Source organism: Amblyraja radiata, chromosome 6 (genome assembly GCF_010909765.2).
Source record: "Amblyraja radiata isolate CabotCenter1 chromosome 6, sAmbRad1.1.pri, whole genome shotgun sequence".
NCBI lineage: Eukaryota > Metazoa > Chordata > Chondrichthyes > Rajiformes > Rajidae > Amblyraja > Amblyraja radiata.
This window is the reverse complement of record NC_045961.1, coordinates 38891572-38910007: the sequence shown is the minus strand read 5'-3', so window position 1 is coordinate 38910007 and position 18436 is coordinate 38891572. Positions and strand designations below refer to the sequence as shown.

Here is an 18436-nt window from a genome sequence, read left to right as displayed (position 1 = left end):
GGCAATGCATTTAAAACTGCAGGGCAAGGCAATGCATTGAAAACAATAATGCAGGGCGGGACAATGCATTTAAAACAATGCAGGACAGGGCAATGCATTTAAAATGCAGGGCAGGGCAAAGCATTTAAGACAACAGTGCAGGGCAATGTTGACGGTGCAGCAACTGCAATCCTTATCTGTATGTCAATTCATTAAAAATAATAATGCATTCTCTCTTAGTAATATATATAATGAAAAATGCACAAACTGCGATGTAGAAAATAAATTGTGTATTCCTTAGAACAGTGGTTCTCAACCTTTTTTCAGTGATGTACCCCCTGTGAAATCTTTTTTCAGCCAAGTACCCCCTAACCAGCGCAAAAATATAGGCCATATGTAGGCCTATATTTTAGAATCTCACGTACCCCCTGGAGTGCCTTCACGTACCCCCAGGGGTACGCGTACCCCCATTTGAGAACCACTGCCTTAGAACACAACGTGCTGGAGTAACATTCCAGAGAAAGATCTGTACCTTTTCATATCTCGTTTCCCTCTCCCCTGACTCTGTCTGGTTCTCGACCTGAAACGTCACCTATTCCTTTTCTCCAGAGATGCTGCCTGACCTGCTGACTTACTCCAGCATTTTATGTCTACCAGCATCTGCAGTTCCTTCCTACACATGATCTATTTTACTTGTGTATAGAATGATTTAACTGGATAGCACGCAGAACAAGCTTTTCACTGTATCTTGGTACATGTGACAATAATAAACTAAACTATGATCTAAACTAAACTCAGTGAAACAAGCAGCAGTTGTGGAGTGCACGGGTTCTATTGTACTTGTGTATGTATAGTATAATTCGATTGAGTAGTATGCAGAACACGCTTCTCATTGTAGAAACAAGGAACTGCAGATGCTGGTTTACACAAAAGGACAAAAAGTGCGGGAGTAACTCAGCAGGTCAGGCAGCATCTCTAGAGAACCAGGATTCTGAAGATGGGTCCTGACCCAAAACGTCACCTATCCTTGTTCTCCAGTGATGCTGCTTGACCCACTAAGTCCCTTCAGCACTTTGTAAGCTTTTCATTGTATCATGGTACATGCGACAATAATAAACTAAACTAAACTCAGTGGATCAGGCGGGATCTCTGGTGGGGAAAGAAAGGTGATGGTTCAGATCAGGGCCCTTCTTCAGACTGATTGTAGGAGAGCATGAGAAGGCTGGGTGGGGACGGCACAAAGCCTGGCACGTGTTAGATGGATAAAGGTGAGGGGGATTTTGCTTGACAGATGGATGGACAAAGGCTAGAGATCAAAAGAGACCTGTATCCATCACCTGATGGCCAAATCTTTGCTGCCACAGATTCTGTTTAATCTGCTGAGCTTTTCTCATAATTTGTTCTTCCTCCAGATTCCAGCACCTTTCAACTCTAATGTCTATATTCCTTGCTAAGCATCTTCCATTATAAGAGAGGCCTGACTTTAATCCAAATTTTCCAACCATCGAACTTCGCAGATCAAGAAATATCGAGAAGATTTTTCTCATTCCTTAAATTATATTTTAGTTTGGTGTTTATTTATCGTAATAAAAAAATAAAATCAATTTATTAATTCATTCCTTTATTCTGCAATCTTATATTTAAGCATATCAATACTTTATCTTTTTACCCTTCATGATATTTACTAGTTCTAATGGGGCACCATTATTCTCAATTGAGAATTACTTATTTCAGTTCCAGTGGTGATGGTCCCGTGTGGAATTTTGAAAATTCCAAGATAGTGAGAAATTATATGTATTTAAAAATCCTTTGTCTTCAGGAAAAATATATGTGTATATGGATAAATGCCTATATAAAAATTGTGACTATAATATAACGTGTCATGGTGCCAGACCAACAACCTAACCCTTAAAGTCAAGAAGCCAAAAGAGTTTGATGTTGGCTTAAGGACGTGTTGGTGGGGGCTGGAGTTGAACACAGCACTGTCCTCATTAACATAAATTAGCTAGAGATATTCAACAGCTTCATAGCCCTGAGCATCCATGTCAGCAGCAATCTAACCTGGTCCCTTCACACTGATGCAATGATTAAGAAAGCACATTACCTTGTTTACTTTGGAGACACTAGAGACTGCAGATGCTGGAATTTTGAGCAAAAAACAAACTGCCGGAGGAATTCAGCATGTCAAGAAGTCGTGGAGGGAAATGGAGTGTGAAAAGGAGTTTTGACCCAAAATATCATGTCAATTTCCCTCCGCAGATCGTGCCTGAGTACCTTCAGTACTCTGCTTTAAGCAGCACACTTTTTTAGCCACCTGATAAGATTTGCAATGTCCACAATGATTTTTTCAAATTTCTACAGATGCACTATGGAAATTATTCTGACGGGATGCATCTCGGCTTGTTATGACAGCTCCTCTACTCTTGACCACCTGCACCAACAGAGAGTGATGAACATAGGTATCATTCAATCCATTTTCATAGTGCATTGTATCTGGAAGTATCATCAAGGGTGCCTGCTACCCTGGCCATTCATAATCATAACATCTCAATAATTGTTTGCTTTAAGATGCCAATTGTAGAGATGCACAATTCATATTTTTGAAGCTGTATTAATAAATGTTGATTGCTGATGTCATGTTTGTGGCTTAATAGTGTATCATATTGTAATGGAATACTTGCAGGTTTTTAGGATTTGGATCAATGATGAGGAAGAAAGAAAATATAAAATTTAAAGCACAAACAATATTAGAGCAACAACCAAGCACGAGATGGTGGTAATAGAATACTATAACCAATACATTTTCAGTTAAAGCAACAATAGAAAAACAAATCAATTCCAATTTAATTAGCAGCAGAAAATGGCAAATTAACAAGTCTCACATATCTTAATTCCCAAAGGCTGTAACTTCCAAACGTTTATCGGGAACTCAGTTTAACAGCTTAGACTGGAGTCTTATCAAAGTATCTTTCGAAGAACCTGTGTGTCCTGGCGCCGGTCCAGAAGCTTGGCCCAAGGTGAAGGTATACAAGCATTTTTATACTTGAGAGCCAGTGTTTCTACCCTAATCTAAGAACAACAGTTGACTATGTTGCAAAACAGACTATCCTCCTTACAGTTGAAAACAAGTCATTTGTTGCATCAGATGCTAAGCTAGTTTCAGATGTCTCTGAGAAAGTAGAAGTTTATCTTATCTTTACTATTAGTGACCTTGCACATGGCCTAATGTTTTGCTGGTTCTAAGTGAGCCCAAGAATTTTCCCAAGCAGCTAATTGTTTTTCTTAGCAAGCCTGCTTGCAAAGCAAATTGTACTGTTAATTTAGCTGAAAAGCGTACATATGGCTGTTAGCTGACAACTCCATTTTAGCTAACGTAGTGTGTTTAACCCTTATATTACACATATAAGGCCACTGAAACTGGCGTGCTTATGATATTTTTTCTTTGTTTCTTATTCTTTGCTTCAGTTTAACTGCTATATAGTCCCCTGAAATTATTGCAGGTATTTTGTGGATTCCGTAAAGTGATTCACGGTACTTGAGAATAAGATTTGCCATACCAGGCAAAGACAAAGGATGTATAATTCATCTGACTATTCAGCAACATGTGTACCTTAAAACACATTGCTTTGTTCTAATCTGCATTACACCAGTGAGGTTTATGTTGCAGATGCGCTTACCATCACTTTTGACCATTTACCTTTTCTGGTTTACATTTTCCACAGTGAGCAGGAAATATTTTTCTAAAAACGGAAATAAAGTTAAAATGTACTGAAAATACTAAGCAAATTTGGTCATATCTGTGTAGAGAAAAATAGATAATAGACAATAGTGCAGGAGTAGGTCATTTGGCCCTTCGAGCCAGCACCGCCATTTAATGTGATCATGGCTGATCATCCCCAATCAGTACCCCGTTCCTGCCTTCTCCCCATATCCCCTGACGCCGTTATTTTTAAGAGCCCCATCCAACTCTCTCTTGAAAGCATCCAGAGAACCTGCCTCCACCGCCCTCTGAGGCAGAGAATTCCACACACTCACCACTCTGTGAGAAAAAGTGCTTCCTCGTCTCCGTTCTAAATGGCTTACTTCTTATTCTTAAACTGTGGTAAAATAGTAATGTTTCATCTCAACAGTTCTGACCAAAGATCTTTTATCTGAAAAGTTTGTTGTTTTTTCTCAATGTCGATATAATTATCTTGCAATTCCAGTCTGTAAAGCTGCAAGTAAGGATTTCATTGTTCTGGTATCTGCATGTAACCCTTAAACATTATTGGTCTATTTTGATTTCAGTTTCCCTGCATATTCTTTTTATAATTGCATTGTAAAATTTGCAAGAAAATACATTGAGTCTATATCTGTGTGAACACCTGGCAGCACATTTGTGAGAAATCTCCGTAGCATACAAAATGTCACAGATTAGAAGGTAGTCATTTAGTCTATGGCTGTACCAGTTGTAGATAAGACCAATGCATTTAATTCAATTTCCCTCCATTCACTCGCCATATCCTTCCAGATTATTTCTTTTCAGATATTTTTGATTGCTGCAATTGAATCTGCCTCCACTACTTCCACTGACAATGCATTCCAGACCCTAATCACTCTGTGTGCTTATATTTATTTAAAAGATTCTTCATGTCATATTTAGTTATTTTGCTAATCACCTTCATTGTTATCCGTAATTATTGACCCTCCACAAATGGGACCAGATTTTACTTCCTTACAATCTTCTCTATGCCAAGGAGAACAACCCTAGCTCTTTTAAAGACACTCATATGGAATCATTGTAGTAAACTACTTGTATATCCCCTCCAATGCTTCCACATGTATTCTATATTATGGCTTTCCATTCTGGACACAATATTCTGGTTGTGGTCATTCCAATGTTTTATAAAAGTTCATTATAATTTCCTTGTTCTAGTACACAGTGCCATATTTGGAAAATTCAGAATCCCAGTACTTTTTTAAACTACATGTTCTGTCATTTAAGGGTTGTGCCACACAGAACTAGCCTGTTGCTACAAAATGCATGCCTTTTTGTACATCAGACTAATCCCACTTGCTTGCGTTAGGACCAAATTCTTCCATGCCTATTTACAGGGCGGCACGGTGGTGCAGCATTAGATTTGCTGCCTTACAACACCATGGACCCAGGTTCGATCCTCATCATGGGTGCTGTCTGTACGGAGTTTGTACGTTCTCCCCGTGATCTGCGTGGGTTTTCTCCATCTGCTCCGGTTTCCTCCAACACTACAAAGACATACAGGTTTTTAGATTAATTGGCTTGGGTAAAATTGTAAATTAGCCCTAGTGTGTGTAGGATAGATATTGTTAGTGTGTGGGGATCGCTGGTCGGCATGTACTCAATTAGCCGAAGGGCCTGTTTCTGTTCTGTATCTCTGAACTAAACCAAAGTGTCTATCTAAATGCCTGTGGACCACTGGGCAAAGTTCCCCTAATATATCTCCCTTCACCTAATTTGCATCATTCTCTTGTTTCCCTCTTATTTTTTGTCATGCCCTCTCCTTGGCATTACTGCTCTATTTCTGGAACCTCCACCAGCAGCGTACTCCTTCCAAATACTTGTGCTGATGCAATTTTGGCCTCTTGTACATTCTTGATTTTAATAATATTTAGTTAAAAAAATTGCTAGCAAATGATAAAAATTTAGTGGATTTTTCACATCATAAAGGCTTCTTTCAATCCCCCTGACATTTATGCTATTGTTCATGGAGGCCTACAAGATATAGGTGACTAAATGTAACTAAGTGTGTCAACGTGGTTAATATTGTCTGCCTGTCAATATTGTCATGGGGATTTTTCCTGGTTACATATGCAAGATGGGCCCAAAAGAGCTCATGGGATTCAATGCAATTTTACAAATTGGGTTCAAATTGGCTAGATGAAAGGCGGCAGAGGGTTGCTTTACGACTGGAAATCCATTACCCATGATGTACTGCAGGGATCAGTGTTGGGTTAATTTCACATATTTAGATCATTAATTTGAAGGTAATCTTTAGCTACAGAACAATATTGATGACTTGGTAACATGGGCAGAACAATGGTAGGTGGAAATTAATCCTGAACATTTTTTAAATATTGCATTTTAGGAGCATGGTAGGACCTTAAGAAGGACTTTGGAATAGAGAGCTTTCAGTGTACAGAATCCATTAGGCACTAGCACAAGCTGATAAGGTGTTTACACAGATATATGGGATATTTCCCTTCATTGGCTGACACATGGGAATAAAAACACAGATTATCATACTTTTTAAAAAAACGTGTCAAACTGCAGCTGGAATACTATGTGTAGGTTTTGTTGCCACTCTGCAGGAAAGATGTGATTGCACTCGAAATGGTGTAAAGGAGATTCATCAGTAGATGTAGAGATTTAGTTATGTGGAGAACTTGGGTAGGATGGGGGTTCCTTAGAGTAGAGGAGACAAAGCAGAACCTGATATAGATACAGTGCTCTCCATAATGTTTGGGACAAAGACCCATCATTTATTTATTTTCTTCTGTACTCCACAATTTGAGATATGTAATAGAAAAAAAATCACATGCGTTTAAAGTGCACATTGTCAGATTTTATTAAAGGGTATTTTTATAATGTTTGGGACACATGTCTTCACAGATGTTTGTAATTGCTCAGGTGTGTTTAATTGCATCCTTAATGCAGGTATAAGAGAGTCCAGCCACTGTCGTTGTGTCCTTGGGCAAGACACTTCACCCACCTTTGCCTGTGTGTGTCCTTGGGCAAGACACTTCACCCACCTTTGCCTGTGTGTGTGAATGTAATTATGTGAAGCACTTTGGGGTCAATGCAAGTTGACTAAAAATGTGCTATATAAATAAAGAAATTTAATTTAATTAAAAAAGTTCTGGTGACATTCTGAGTACATGTCCTGTAAATTTCATCCTGCATACCTCTATGTCCTGGCTGAGTGGCTTTGTTGCAGTTTCCTGGTAGATCTGCTAGTTTGTGATGTGGTCTCTGTAGCTAGTCTTCAGGATCTTCCTCAAGCAGCATTGTTGGAATGCATCCAATTTCTTTTTCATCTTCACATTGATTTTCCATGTCTCACTGGCATAGAGGGCTGTAGGGAGGACTACAGGCTGGAAAACCAAAATCAACTGTTTGGAACATCATTAAGAAGAAAGAGCACTGGTGAGCTTACTAATCGTAAAGGGACTGGCAGGCCAAGGAAGATCTCCACAGCTGATGACAGAAGAATTCTCTCTATAATATAGAAAAATCCCCAAACACCTGTCTGAAAGATCAGAGACAGTCAGGTGTGGATTTGTCAATGACCACTGTCCACAGAAGATTTCATGAACAGATATACAGAGAAAAACAGAAATATACGTCATCGGGTTGTGCCAAGATGGCAGCCTTGCCAGCAGCTTGTGTGTTATTTCCACTGTTTTATAACTTTTAATGTGTCTAAAATGTATGTTTAATGTTTCTCAGTATGTTTTTATGTGGTGGGTGAGGGGTGGGGATAGGGGGAAACCGTTTTCAGTCACTTACCTCGACGGAGATGTGATCTTTCTCCGTGTCATGTCTCCGTCCCCTCCCTGCGGCCTAACAACTGGATTGGTGTGGCATTTCCTGGAGATCGGCCTGGAGCTTCAAACCGCAAGTGCAACGCGGACTTACCATCGCGGAGCGAGCGATCCTTTGCTGCGGATCGCTGTGGAAGTGCTCCGACCTCGGGGCTTGTGGACTCCATGCCGCGGAGTGTTTCCGTTCCGTCCCGACGCCAGAGTCTCCATCATTCCAACGAGCGGGCTTTAACATCGGGCCGTCGGCAGAGGCAGTGCTGAGGGTTCAAGGCCCCGACCACCACGGGTGAACAATGGAGGAAGATGACTGAACTTTATTGCCTTCCACAGTGGTGGATGTTTGTTAAAATTATTGTGTATTGTGTTCTTTTTTTCACTGTATGGCTGTATGGTAACTACTTTCATTTACATGACATTGCTGTGTCCCAAACATTATGGTACCCTGAAATGGGGGGACTATGTATAAACACTGTTGTAATTTCTACCAAAACCAAAATGTATAAAAATGGCCTTTATTAAAATCTGACAATGTGCACTTTAACCACATGTAATTTTTTCTATTACTAATTTCAAATTGTGGAGTACAGAGGCAAATAAATAAATGATGGGTCTTTGTCCCTTACATTATGAGGGCACTGTATACAAAATGATGAAGGGCATTTCCCCTGAGCATAGGTATCTATAACACACAGACTATAGAAACAAGAAACTACAGATGCTGGTTTATCAAAAAAAGACACAAAGTGCTGGAGTAACTCAGTGGGTCCATCTCCAGAGAACATGAATATGTTACGTTTAGGGTCAGGACTCTTATACATAGGCTTCACATAGACACATAGACATATCAATATAAAGTGAAAGGCAAATAAATTTAAACTTTTCACAAGCTGTGTGTGACAAAGAATTTCAAGTCCAATTCACAAAATGTATTATAAAATTATATACCTGGTGAGCCTGCTGATGTGGTGATCCTATCAGTCCCATCTGTGGCTGTCCCATCTGTTGCTGTCCGATGTGTCCCAACAGCTGCAGAGTCTGCAAAACCAATTAATTAATTGTGAATATTTCATACAAAAACATTAATTTCTAGGTCAAATATTAAAGTCAAATGTTCCCAAAATTCCACAAAAAGTGCTTAAAATATTTACCAGCTGGGAGAAGTTATGGGCGACCGTCATGGCAGCCATGGTGTAGTTGAACCACATGTTTTCCGGTATCTTCAGCAGCTCAGTCTTCACGAATGCCTGGAAGGCGTCAACAGCCCTCTCATGGCGCTGTGTCACGACCTGTCTGGCCTCTGTTGCGTGTTGCGCGAGCTGCAACATAAATGAGTACGATACAGGTAAGTAAATTTGGGGAAAAAAGAAGAGGATGGGTGGATGCATGGATGGATGGATGGATGGATGGACGGACGGATGGACGGATGGACGGACGGACGGACGGACGGACGAAATATTTCCCCAAAAGTACTTACCTCTTTGATCAGCTCCTGTTGAGTTGCCTCTCTCTCTTCTACCTCAGTTGCATTTGGGTTGGAGCCTGCAGTGGATCTGGCAGCGGTCCACCTCCCTGGTCTCCTCCTGGGCCTCCTCCCCCTGGGCCTCCTCCTCCTGGGTCTCTTCAGTCTCCACCTGTCTGGTGGGTGTGGATGGGGGTTGGGCCTTCCCTTGGGCTGCCCCTTCCTTCTCTTGGAGCCAACAAAAAATTCAGAATGTCCACGCATTATATTCGCCTGACCACGTGGAGCTGTGCACTTGTGCTTTTCCAATGTCGCTACTTGACTTCTCTTGACGCAGGTACCTGTCACCAGCTGACGTAGGTTGTCGTCAATGGAATTCACCGAAGTCAGCACCAGCGACAACCTACGTCACCTGGCGACTACCTGTGATAGCACCTATGTCAGGAGAAGACAAGCTACGCTCATTGGCGTCAAGCCCACGGTCACCGAAAAGTTTTGAACATTTCAAAATCCAGCAGCAACCAGAAAAACGCTACAACTCTTTGGACGACTTGAGGAGACTACTCACGACCATACTGGCGTCACCCACAACCATGTGGCGACAGCCTAGTCGCGTATAGTCGCCTAAAAAATTGCCTAAGAGGGACAGGCCCGAAGAAATTTACACCCGGAGCGTGTTTGAAATCTAGAGGGAAGGGAGATGACGTTTCTTCAGACTGAAGAAGGGTCTGAACCCGAAACGTCACCTATTCCTTCGCTCCATAGATGCTGCCTCACCCGCTGAGTTTCTCCAGCATTTTTATCTACTTTTGAAATCTGGAGCCCATTGCCCGAGGGTGTTGTGGAGGCATGTATGCTCACAATAGATAAGTGAAGCACTTGAAACACCATGGCACAAAACGCTCTGGGCTGAATTCATGAAAATGTGATTAGCGTAGACAGGTGACGTGAATATCAATACGGTGCCCTGTTTCTATGCTGTGTGAAATTAGCGTTTAACATTAAGAAGTTCGATCATTTTAGCAATAATTCAACCTTTCTATAATCAAACATTAATAAATATACCGTAGTAGTAATTAACATTAAATAAAGGGGACTTGGTAATTTCAGCAATAATTCTACCTTTTTTATAATTGAGAGGACAATAAGATGTTAATAAATGTACTGCAGCATTAAATAAATGGGGATTTGGTGATTTTAGCAATAGTTTAACCTTTTTTTATAATTGTTAGGATGATAAAATGTTAATATACTGCGATAGTGATTAACATTAAATAGAGGGGTGATTTTAGCAATAAACCTTTGTACAATTGAGAGAATAATACAATTTTAATACAACGTACTGCGGTCGAGATTGCAACACAAAGGAGCTGTCGTGGGCAAAGATCCGCTATAAGATCTTTGGTGGTGGGGGGGGGGGGGAGGGATTGTACAGAGCATGCGCGTCGCCCCTCCCTGCACTGCGTCGCCAGCTCCCTCCCTCCTGCTGCTGCGATTGGACCGCTGTTGCCAAGGAAGCAGCCGTGTGACCCTTCACCCCGGCGGCGGCGGTGGCGCAGGGAGAAGCGGAAGTGGCCGGTTGGTGCGAGTGGGACCAAGGTGCGTAAATCGGGGAGCTGAGTGTGCGGGAGGCGGCGGCGGCGGCCCGTGTAATCTGTGCACACACACAACACACACACACACACACATCATGGAGGTTCATCTTCCTTCTTATTTTCTCTGCTCATCCGATCGGTCTGAAACGAGGAGATTAGGGAGCGGCACCGGGACAACACCGGGCCTGAGACCATAACGACGGCTCCAGTCAGACCCGAATTGTCACCTATTCCATGTTCTCCAGAGATGCTCCCTGACCCGCTGGGTTACTCCAGCACTCTGTGTCCTTTTGTGCAAACTAACATCTGTTTTTTTGTAAACGAGCGTCTAGTTTTTTGTGTCTAACGGGCCCGAGGTGTTGGCGATGTCAGCTCAGACTCCAGAGCAGCACCCACGTTCATAAGCCAGTTTATTGCAAGATGATTTGAGTATGGGAGTTAAGGTGATTTGCCGGCATCCGGAATATTGTGTAGAGTCTGATCTCCCTACCAGAAAAAGGATACACTTGAAGTAGAGAGAATACAGCAAAGATACAACAGATTGATACCTGGGATGGAGGAGGGGGAGAGATTAAGCAGACTGGGTCTCTTGATTTTAGGAGAGTGACAGGTATAAAACGTAAAACATTCATACAGTGTTTGACGTTGTTGATGCAGAGATGATCTTATTGAAAGGCAGAGCAACCACAAATGATTGTCTTCTTCCCCTTCTTCTTCTTTGGAGTTTTACGGCAGCCGGCATCCACAATGTTGCATTGCTGCCACCTTCTGGCTTCACTCCACAGTCCTCATGTCTTTACATTATATCCTTTTTATAAGGCCAGAGGCCCTCAAGAAATTAAACAACACCTTTACTCCTTTTCCTTCCCCTCCATACTCTAGAATGTTCTTTTCTGATATATCTGTCATTCCAATTTTCTTCATTTCACTGATCAAAACTCTTCTTTCTGTTTCATATCTTCTACATGCAACTAGGGCATGCTGAACTGTTTCCGGCTGATAAATGATTGACTTACCTACTCCTGCTATCTTTGTAGGATTGAATGTGTTGATTTTTGTTTTAATTGACCAGAAAAGATGTACTGCATTTATCTTTGTGCAGAACATGTTTAATTAGCTTTATACAGAAGATAATTAGATATTTTGGATTTTTTATAGGAAAATTATTCCTAATGCAATGTACTTTTACTAGACGATAAACTTAACAGTATTATTACAAGGTTCACAAAAATGCTGGAGAAACTCAGCGGGTGCAGCAGCATCTATGGAGCGAAGGAAATAGGCGACGTTTCGGGCCGAAATCCTTCTTCATTACAATGTATCTTCTATTACAGTATTATTACAATGCCATGTACATTTATGTTAAACAACATATTATTTTTATTTTAGTTTTGGAGGATATATTTCTGATTGGTAAGGATGGCAAGTAACCCCTCAGTGGCTATGCTCAGCAAAGTAATTGAGCAGCAAATGCTGCAAACAACAGAAATGGTTGAACAACAACTAGATACAGAGATTGAAAAATATGAAAAGATGGGTGGAGAAGAACTGGAGCAACTTCGAGAAAGAAGGCTGGAATCAATGAAAAAAGCACAACTTCAGAAGCAGGTGGAAACTTTCACAAAATAAACATTTTGATCATTTTTGTACTGAATGGAACTGTTTAGGCAAATTAGGCAGTAATTGGTGCTGAAGAAAATTACATTAATTTTACTGATAGATGGAACTTTTATCCTAAATGCATAAATTTACTGTGTTTATATATGTCAGGGAAGGAAATAACTTTTAACATTTGTTCTTGAAGGTAAAGTATAATTCAATATATTATGATGAATTGATTTAATTTTAAAGTAAGTGGATCACAGGGCTTGAGTCCCTTCAAATTAGCTTTAATATTTCTTTTTTTTTGACAAACTGTACTATTTTTCTAATTTTGCCTTCCATTTGTCTGCAGGAATGGCTTTCAAAGGGCCATGGTGAATACAGGGAGATTCCCAGTGAAAAAGATTTTTTTCAAGATGTTAAGGAGAGTAAAAATGTGGTGTGCCATTTTTATAGAGATACCACAATGAGGTGAGGAACCCCATTTTGTACAGAAAGATAACAAAGCAGTTGTTTGTTGAGCTTGGAGATAGGATAATTATAAATGCCTTTAAGAATGCATGAATTCTATTTGATGTATCTTAAATTATGAATTAAAATATAATGCAACATTATTATTCCTCTAAAATAATGTGAATTAATTTGCTGATTCTACAATCAAAATTAGTGCTCATTTTAGAAATTCTGTTAATAACCATATTACAATTACAGCACGGAAACAGGCCATCTCGACCCTTCTAGTCCGTGCCGAACACGTATTCTCCCCTAGTCCCATATACCTGCGCTCAGACCATAACCCTCCATTCCTTTCCTGTCCATATAACTATCCAATTTATTTTTAAATGATAAAAACGAACCTGCCTCCACCACCTTCGCTGGAAGCTCATTCCACACAGCCACCGCTCTCTGAGTAAAGAAGTTCCCCCTCATGTTACCCCTAAACTTCTGTCCCTTAATTCTCAAGTCATGTCCCCTTGTTTGAATCTTCCCTACTCTCAGTGGGAAAAGCTTATCCACGTCAACTCTGTCTATCCCTCTCATCATTTTAAAGACCTCTATCAAGTCCCCCCTTAACCTTCTGCGCTCCAAAGAATAAAGCCCTAACTTGTTCAACCTTTCTCTGTAACTTAGTTGCTGAAACCCAGGCAACATTCTAGTAAATCTCCTCTGTACTCTCTCTATTTTGTTGACATCCTTCCTATAATTAGGCGACCAAAATTGTACCCCATACTCCAGAATTGGCCTCACCAATGCCTTGTACAATTTTAACATTACATCCCAACTTCTATACTCAATGCTCTGATTTATAAAGGCCAGCACACCAAAATCTTTCTTTACCACCCTATCTACATGAGATTCCACTTTCAGGGAACTGTGCACAGTTATTCCCAGATCCCTCTGTTCACATGCATTCTTCAATTCCCTACCATTTACCATGTACGTCCTATTTTGATTTGTCCTGCCAAGATGTAGCACCTCACACTTATCAGCATTAAACTCCATCTGCCATCTCTCAGTCCACTCTTCCAACTGGCATAAATCTCTCTGTAGACTTTGAAAATCTACTTCATTATCCACAACCCCACCTATCTTAGTATCATCTGCATACTTACTAATCCAATTTACCACACCATCATCCAGATCATTGATGTACATGACAAACAACAGTGGACCCCACACAGATCCCTGTGGCACCCCACTAGTCACTGGCCTCCAACCTGACAAACAACCACCCACCATTACTCTGGCATCTCCCATTCAGCCACTGTTGAATCCATCTTGCTACTCCACCTTTAATACCCAACCATTGAACCTTCTTAACCAACCTTCCATGAGGAACCTTGTCAAAGGCCTTACTGAAGTCCATATATACAACATCCACTGCTTTACCCTCATCAATATCCCGAGTAACCTCTTCCAAAAATTCAAGAAGATTAGTCAAACATGACCTTCCGGGCACAAATCCATGTTGACTGTTCCTAATCAGACCCTGTTTATCCAGATGCTTATATATATTATCTCTTAAGTATCCTTTCCATTAATTTGCCCACCACTGACGTCAAACTAACAGGTCTATAATTGCTAGGTTTACTCTTAGACCCCTTTGTAAACAATGGAACAACATGCGCAGTACGCCAATCCTCCGGCACTATTCCCGTTTCTAATGACATTTGAAATATTTCTGTCATAGCCCCTGCTATTTCTACACTAATTTCCCTCAATGTCCTAGGGAATATCCTGTCCGGACCTGGAGACTTATCCACTTTTATATTTCTCAAAAGTGTCAGTACTTCCTCTTCTTTGAATCTCATAGTTTCCATAGCTACTCTACTTGTTTCCCTTACCTCACATAATTCAATATCCTTCTCCTTGGTGAATACCGAAGAAAAGAAATTGTTCAATATCTCCCCCATCTCTTTTGGCTCTGCAGATAGCTGTCCACTCTGACTCTCTAATGGACCAATTTTATCCCTCGTTATCCTTTTGCTATTAATATAGCTGTAGAAACCCTTTGGGTTTACTTTCACCTTACTTGCCAAAGCAACCTCATATCTTCTTTTAGCTTTTCTAATTTCTTTCTTAAGATTCTTTTTACATTCTTTATACTCCTCAAGCACCTCATTTACTCCATGCTGCCTATAATTATTGTAGATCTCCCTCTTTTTCCGAACCAAGTGTCCAATTTCCCTTGAAAACCATGGCTCTTTCCGATTTTTACTATTTCCTTTCAACCGAACAGGGACATAAAGATTCTGTACTCTTAAAATTTCACCTTTAAATGTACTCCATTTCTCTTCCACATCTTTCCCATAAAACAAAAAGTCCCAATTTACTCCTTTTAAATCCTTTCGCATCTCCTCAAAGTTAGCCTTTCTCCAATCAAAAATCTCAACCCTAGGTCCAGTTCTGACCCTCTCCATAATTATATCGAAACTAATGGTATTGTGATCACTGGTCCCGAACTGTTCCCCAACGCATACCTCTGCCACCTGACCCGTCTCATTTCCTAACAGGAGGTCCAGCACCGCCCCTTCTCCAGTAGGTACTTCTATATATTGCTGCAAAAAACTATCCTGCACACATTTTACAAACTCCAACCAATCCAGCCCATTTACAGAATGTGTTTCCCAGTCTATGTGTGGAAAATTGAAATCTCCCACAATCACTACCTTGTGCTTACTACTAATATCTGCAATCTCCTTACATATTTGCTCTTCCAATTCTCGCTCCCCATTTGGCAGTCTATAATACACCCCTATAAGTGTTGCTACCCCTTTCCCATTTCTCAGTTCCACCCAAATGCTGCACTTTGCATTCTCATGCAGTTTGTGCAGTGCAGCTAATCTTCTAATTGATGATTATGAGCTAGCACATTAGCAGTAATCCAGATAAAAAATCCAAAACTACCATTCTAAAACGCTGCAATTTTCGTTAACTATTGAATCACCATTTTGTGTTTTGAATTATAAGTTTTTCCATTTGCTAAATATTTCTATATATATAAATGACTAATACATGCCAAAAATGATGTAAATTCAATTTATTCTCTCATGTACAGATGCCAGATAGTAGACAAACACTTGACTATTCTGGCTAAAAAGCACGTTGAAACCAAGTTTATTAAATTAAATGCAGAGAAAGCTCCTTTCCTTTCGGAGAAATTACGAATCAAAATAATTCCAACAATGGTTCTGGTGAAAGATGGTAAAGCAAAAGATTACATTGTTGGGTTTGATGACCTTGGTTCCACTGATAACTTCACTACAGAGACTTTGGAATGGAGATTGGGTTGTGCTGACATCATTAACTACAGGTAAGGTCATTATTTTGTCATTCAGGTACATTGGTATAATTTATTTACAATTTTCAATGAGACAAATATTTTGCAATTCTTGATTGCTTTGATTACATGGTTTGTAGTTTGTAGTTTTAAAATAATATTTCTAATGTATTTCAACATAAGTGGTTTTAAGCTGACTCCGTAATTGGCTGTAAAAATACTATGACTTGGGACAAAGAAGGTCAATTCTGTTCTGTTAGAAATCTGCCTTCTAATTGTAATCACTTTTGAATAGCTGCATTCAACTGTATTATTCTGAAGCAGAGGCACAGTTGTAAAAGGTAGAAAATGCAGCAGTTACTTTGCACAAACACAGGACCAGAAATAGGAAATAGTCTGAAGAAGGGTCTCGACCCGAAAAGTCACCCATTCCTTCTCTCCAGAGATGCTGAGTTACTCTAACATTTTGTGTCTACCAGGAATTAGACAATGACTGGGTAATCATGTTTTAGCTTTATAGGCTGAGGGAGAAATGTTGGGTGAGACAGCAATTTTTTTTTTTAAGTCCAATAAATGTTTTATATCCAAATTCAAAGATAACTAAAACTTTGGTTTAAAACAGTTATGAATATAATTAAAATATGAGAGCGCTATCCTTCAGTTATAGGTGTTGAGTGACAATTGGCAGACTAAGAATTAATTGAAATTGGTATGGATGGAACAGTTCTGTATTATATTTGTTCAGTTAGATTACTTAAGTTAAATTGCCAATTTTGATCCATGATACTCTTATCTCATTATTTACTTACAGTTTATCTATGTGATGTCTGTTAGTTTATTTTTTACAAGGTTTGGTGTTCCAACAATTGGCTAGGTATTCCAATAATCACTTGCCATTGTCTCATCAATAGTACTTAATTCCACACTACTCGTCTCTTGCTTTGCCACCTGCCCACAGCTAATTCAGAATATTTTAAATGTTACTGTCATTTTATTTCTCTTCGCTAAAATCCAGGCATATCTTTCTCAAAAGTGTGAGATAGAATTCCCTACAGGAGTTTGTCATTGGGCTTTATTGAAATAAATTAAAGAATTGATTAAATTAAACAAATTAATGTTTGACTGTTTTTTTCTTAGTGGAAATCTGATGGAACCACCTTTTCAGATGCAAAAAAAAAGTGGAAGTATCACAAAGATGGACAAAAGAACAATTAGAAGAAAGAACAATGATTCGGATTCAGACGATGATTAGATTGTTAAGCATGTTTCTTGAGCTGCAGAATCTTTATTCTTAATTGTTCAACTTTAATTTCAGTAATTACTCATCAATTTTCATAGACTAATAAAAAATAAATTATTATTGCAATAGAAAATGACGACTTGAAGGATGATAACTGTTAGGCAGATACTTAGAATGTAGTTCCACGAATTAAGCTGAAAATTATTTGTAATTTATGTGCTTTGCTGCAGTCACATTAGTTTCAGGATGTTTTGGTTCAGTGCAGTTCTAAAATGAGAGTTTAGTGTGAAATCTACAGAGTGCCACGATGGACAGCCAATGTTGTATGGGGAGGATGAAGTATTGATTGGGTTTTTGAATGGCCCTTCGGTTTATATACTTGGTCTTCTAATTCCTATTATTTTGTTTGAGATGCTCAAAAATTACATGATGGTCCCGACATTGAGCAACTTGAGGCTCGGAAATAGGATCCATCTGTAAAATGTTGAAGTCAACTGTGCCTTCTGGAATTGCATACTGTGACAGAGCTCGGAGTAGACTTCTTGGTTCAGGCATCCAATAAAGAATCATACACGATTATTCCCTTTATTTTAGGGGTCGGCAACCTTGTTCTGCATAGGGGCCGGGACGCATGTCTGTGAGCGGATGGCGGGGCACATCTATCACGTGTACACATGCATCCCGCCCCGGATGTCAGGCATCAAATCACATGTTCACAGAGGTAGAGAAAAATGCTAGAGAAAATCAGCGGGTGAAGCAGCCTCATGCAATCCTTGCATGTCTCACCCGCTGAGTTTCCCTAGCCTTTTTGTTTACCTTCGATTTTTTCAGCATCTGCAGTTCCTTCTTAAACGTGTTCACAGAAGGTGCGCGGCCGTGCCGGCGGCTTTGCACAGGATGCGGTACAGCCAGAGCTCGGCCGCGCTTGGGGCGGGCACTCACCGGGCCAGATGAATACGGGGAACAAAATCCGCCTGCGGGCCGGATGATTTTGGGTTACATGCTGCATTCGGCCCCTGCTTTATTTTGTAAATGACGCAACTGTTGGCTCACTTATTTTGACAGTGGCTTTGAAGTACTTTGTGGAGGCAGCATTGGTGGTACCTGGCCAGTGCCCTGAGATGTCTTCTATACATCACACATCTAGTCACAGAAAATTACAAACTACAGCCATTTTGACTGCAAGTTTGATGCCGGGTGAGGTGTTGGTGTATCAGAAG

At 40.1% G+C, this 18436-nt stretch overlaps 1 protein-coding gene across 1 annotated transcript; it reads left to right on the top strand.

Annotated features, from left to right (window-relative positions):
* Positions 1-10476: 10476 nt before the first annotated feature.
* txndc9 (thioredoxin domain containing 9) lies at positions 10477-17804 on the top strand. The gene is made up of 5 exons (XM_033022562.1): positions 10477-10597; positions 11983-12201; positions 12548-12666; positions 15755-16009; positions 17114-17804. The coding sequence occupies exons 2-5, from the start codon at positions 12013-12015 to the stop codon at positions 17226-17228; spliced, it is 678 nt and encodes a 225-aa protein (XP_032878453.1). The 5' UTR covers positions 10477-10597; positions 11983-12012; the 3' UTR covers positions 17229-17804.
* Positions 17805-18436: the final 632 nt, after the last annotated feature.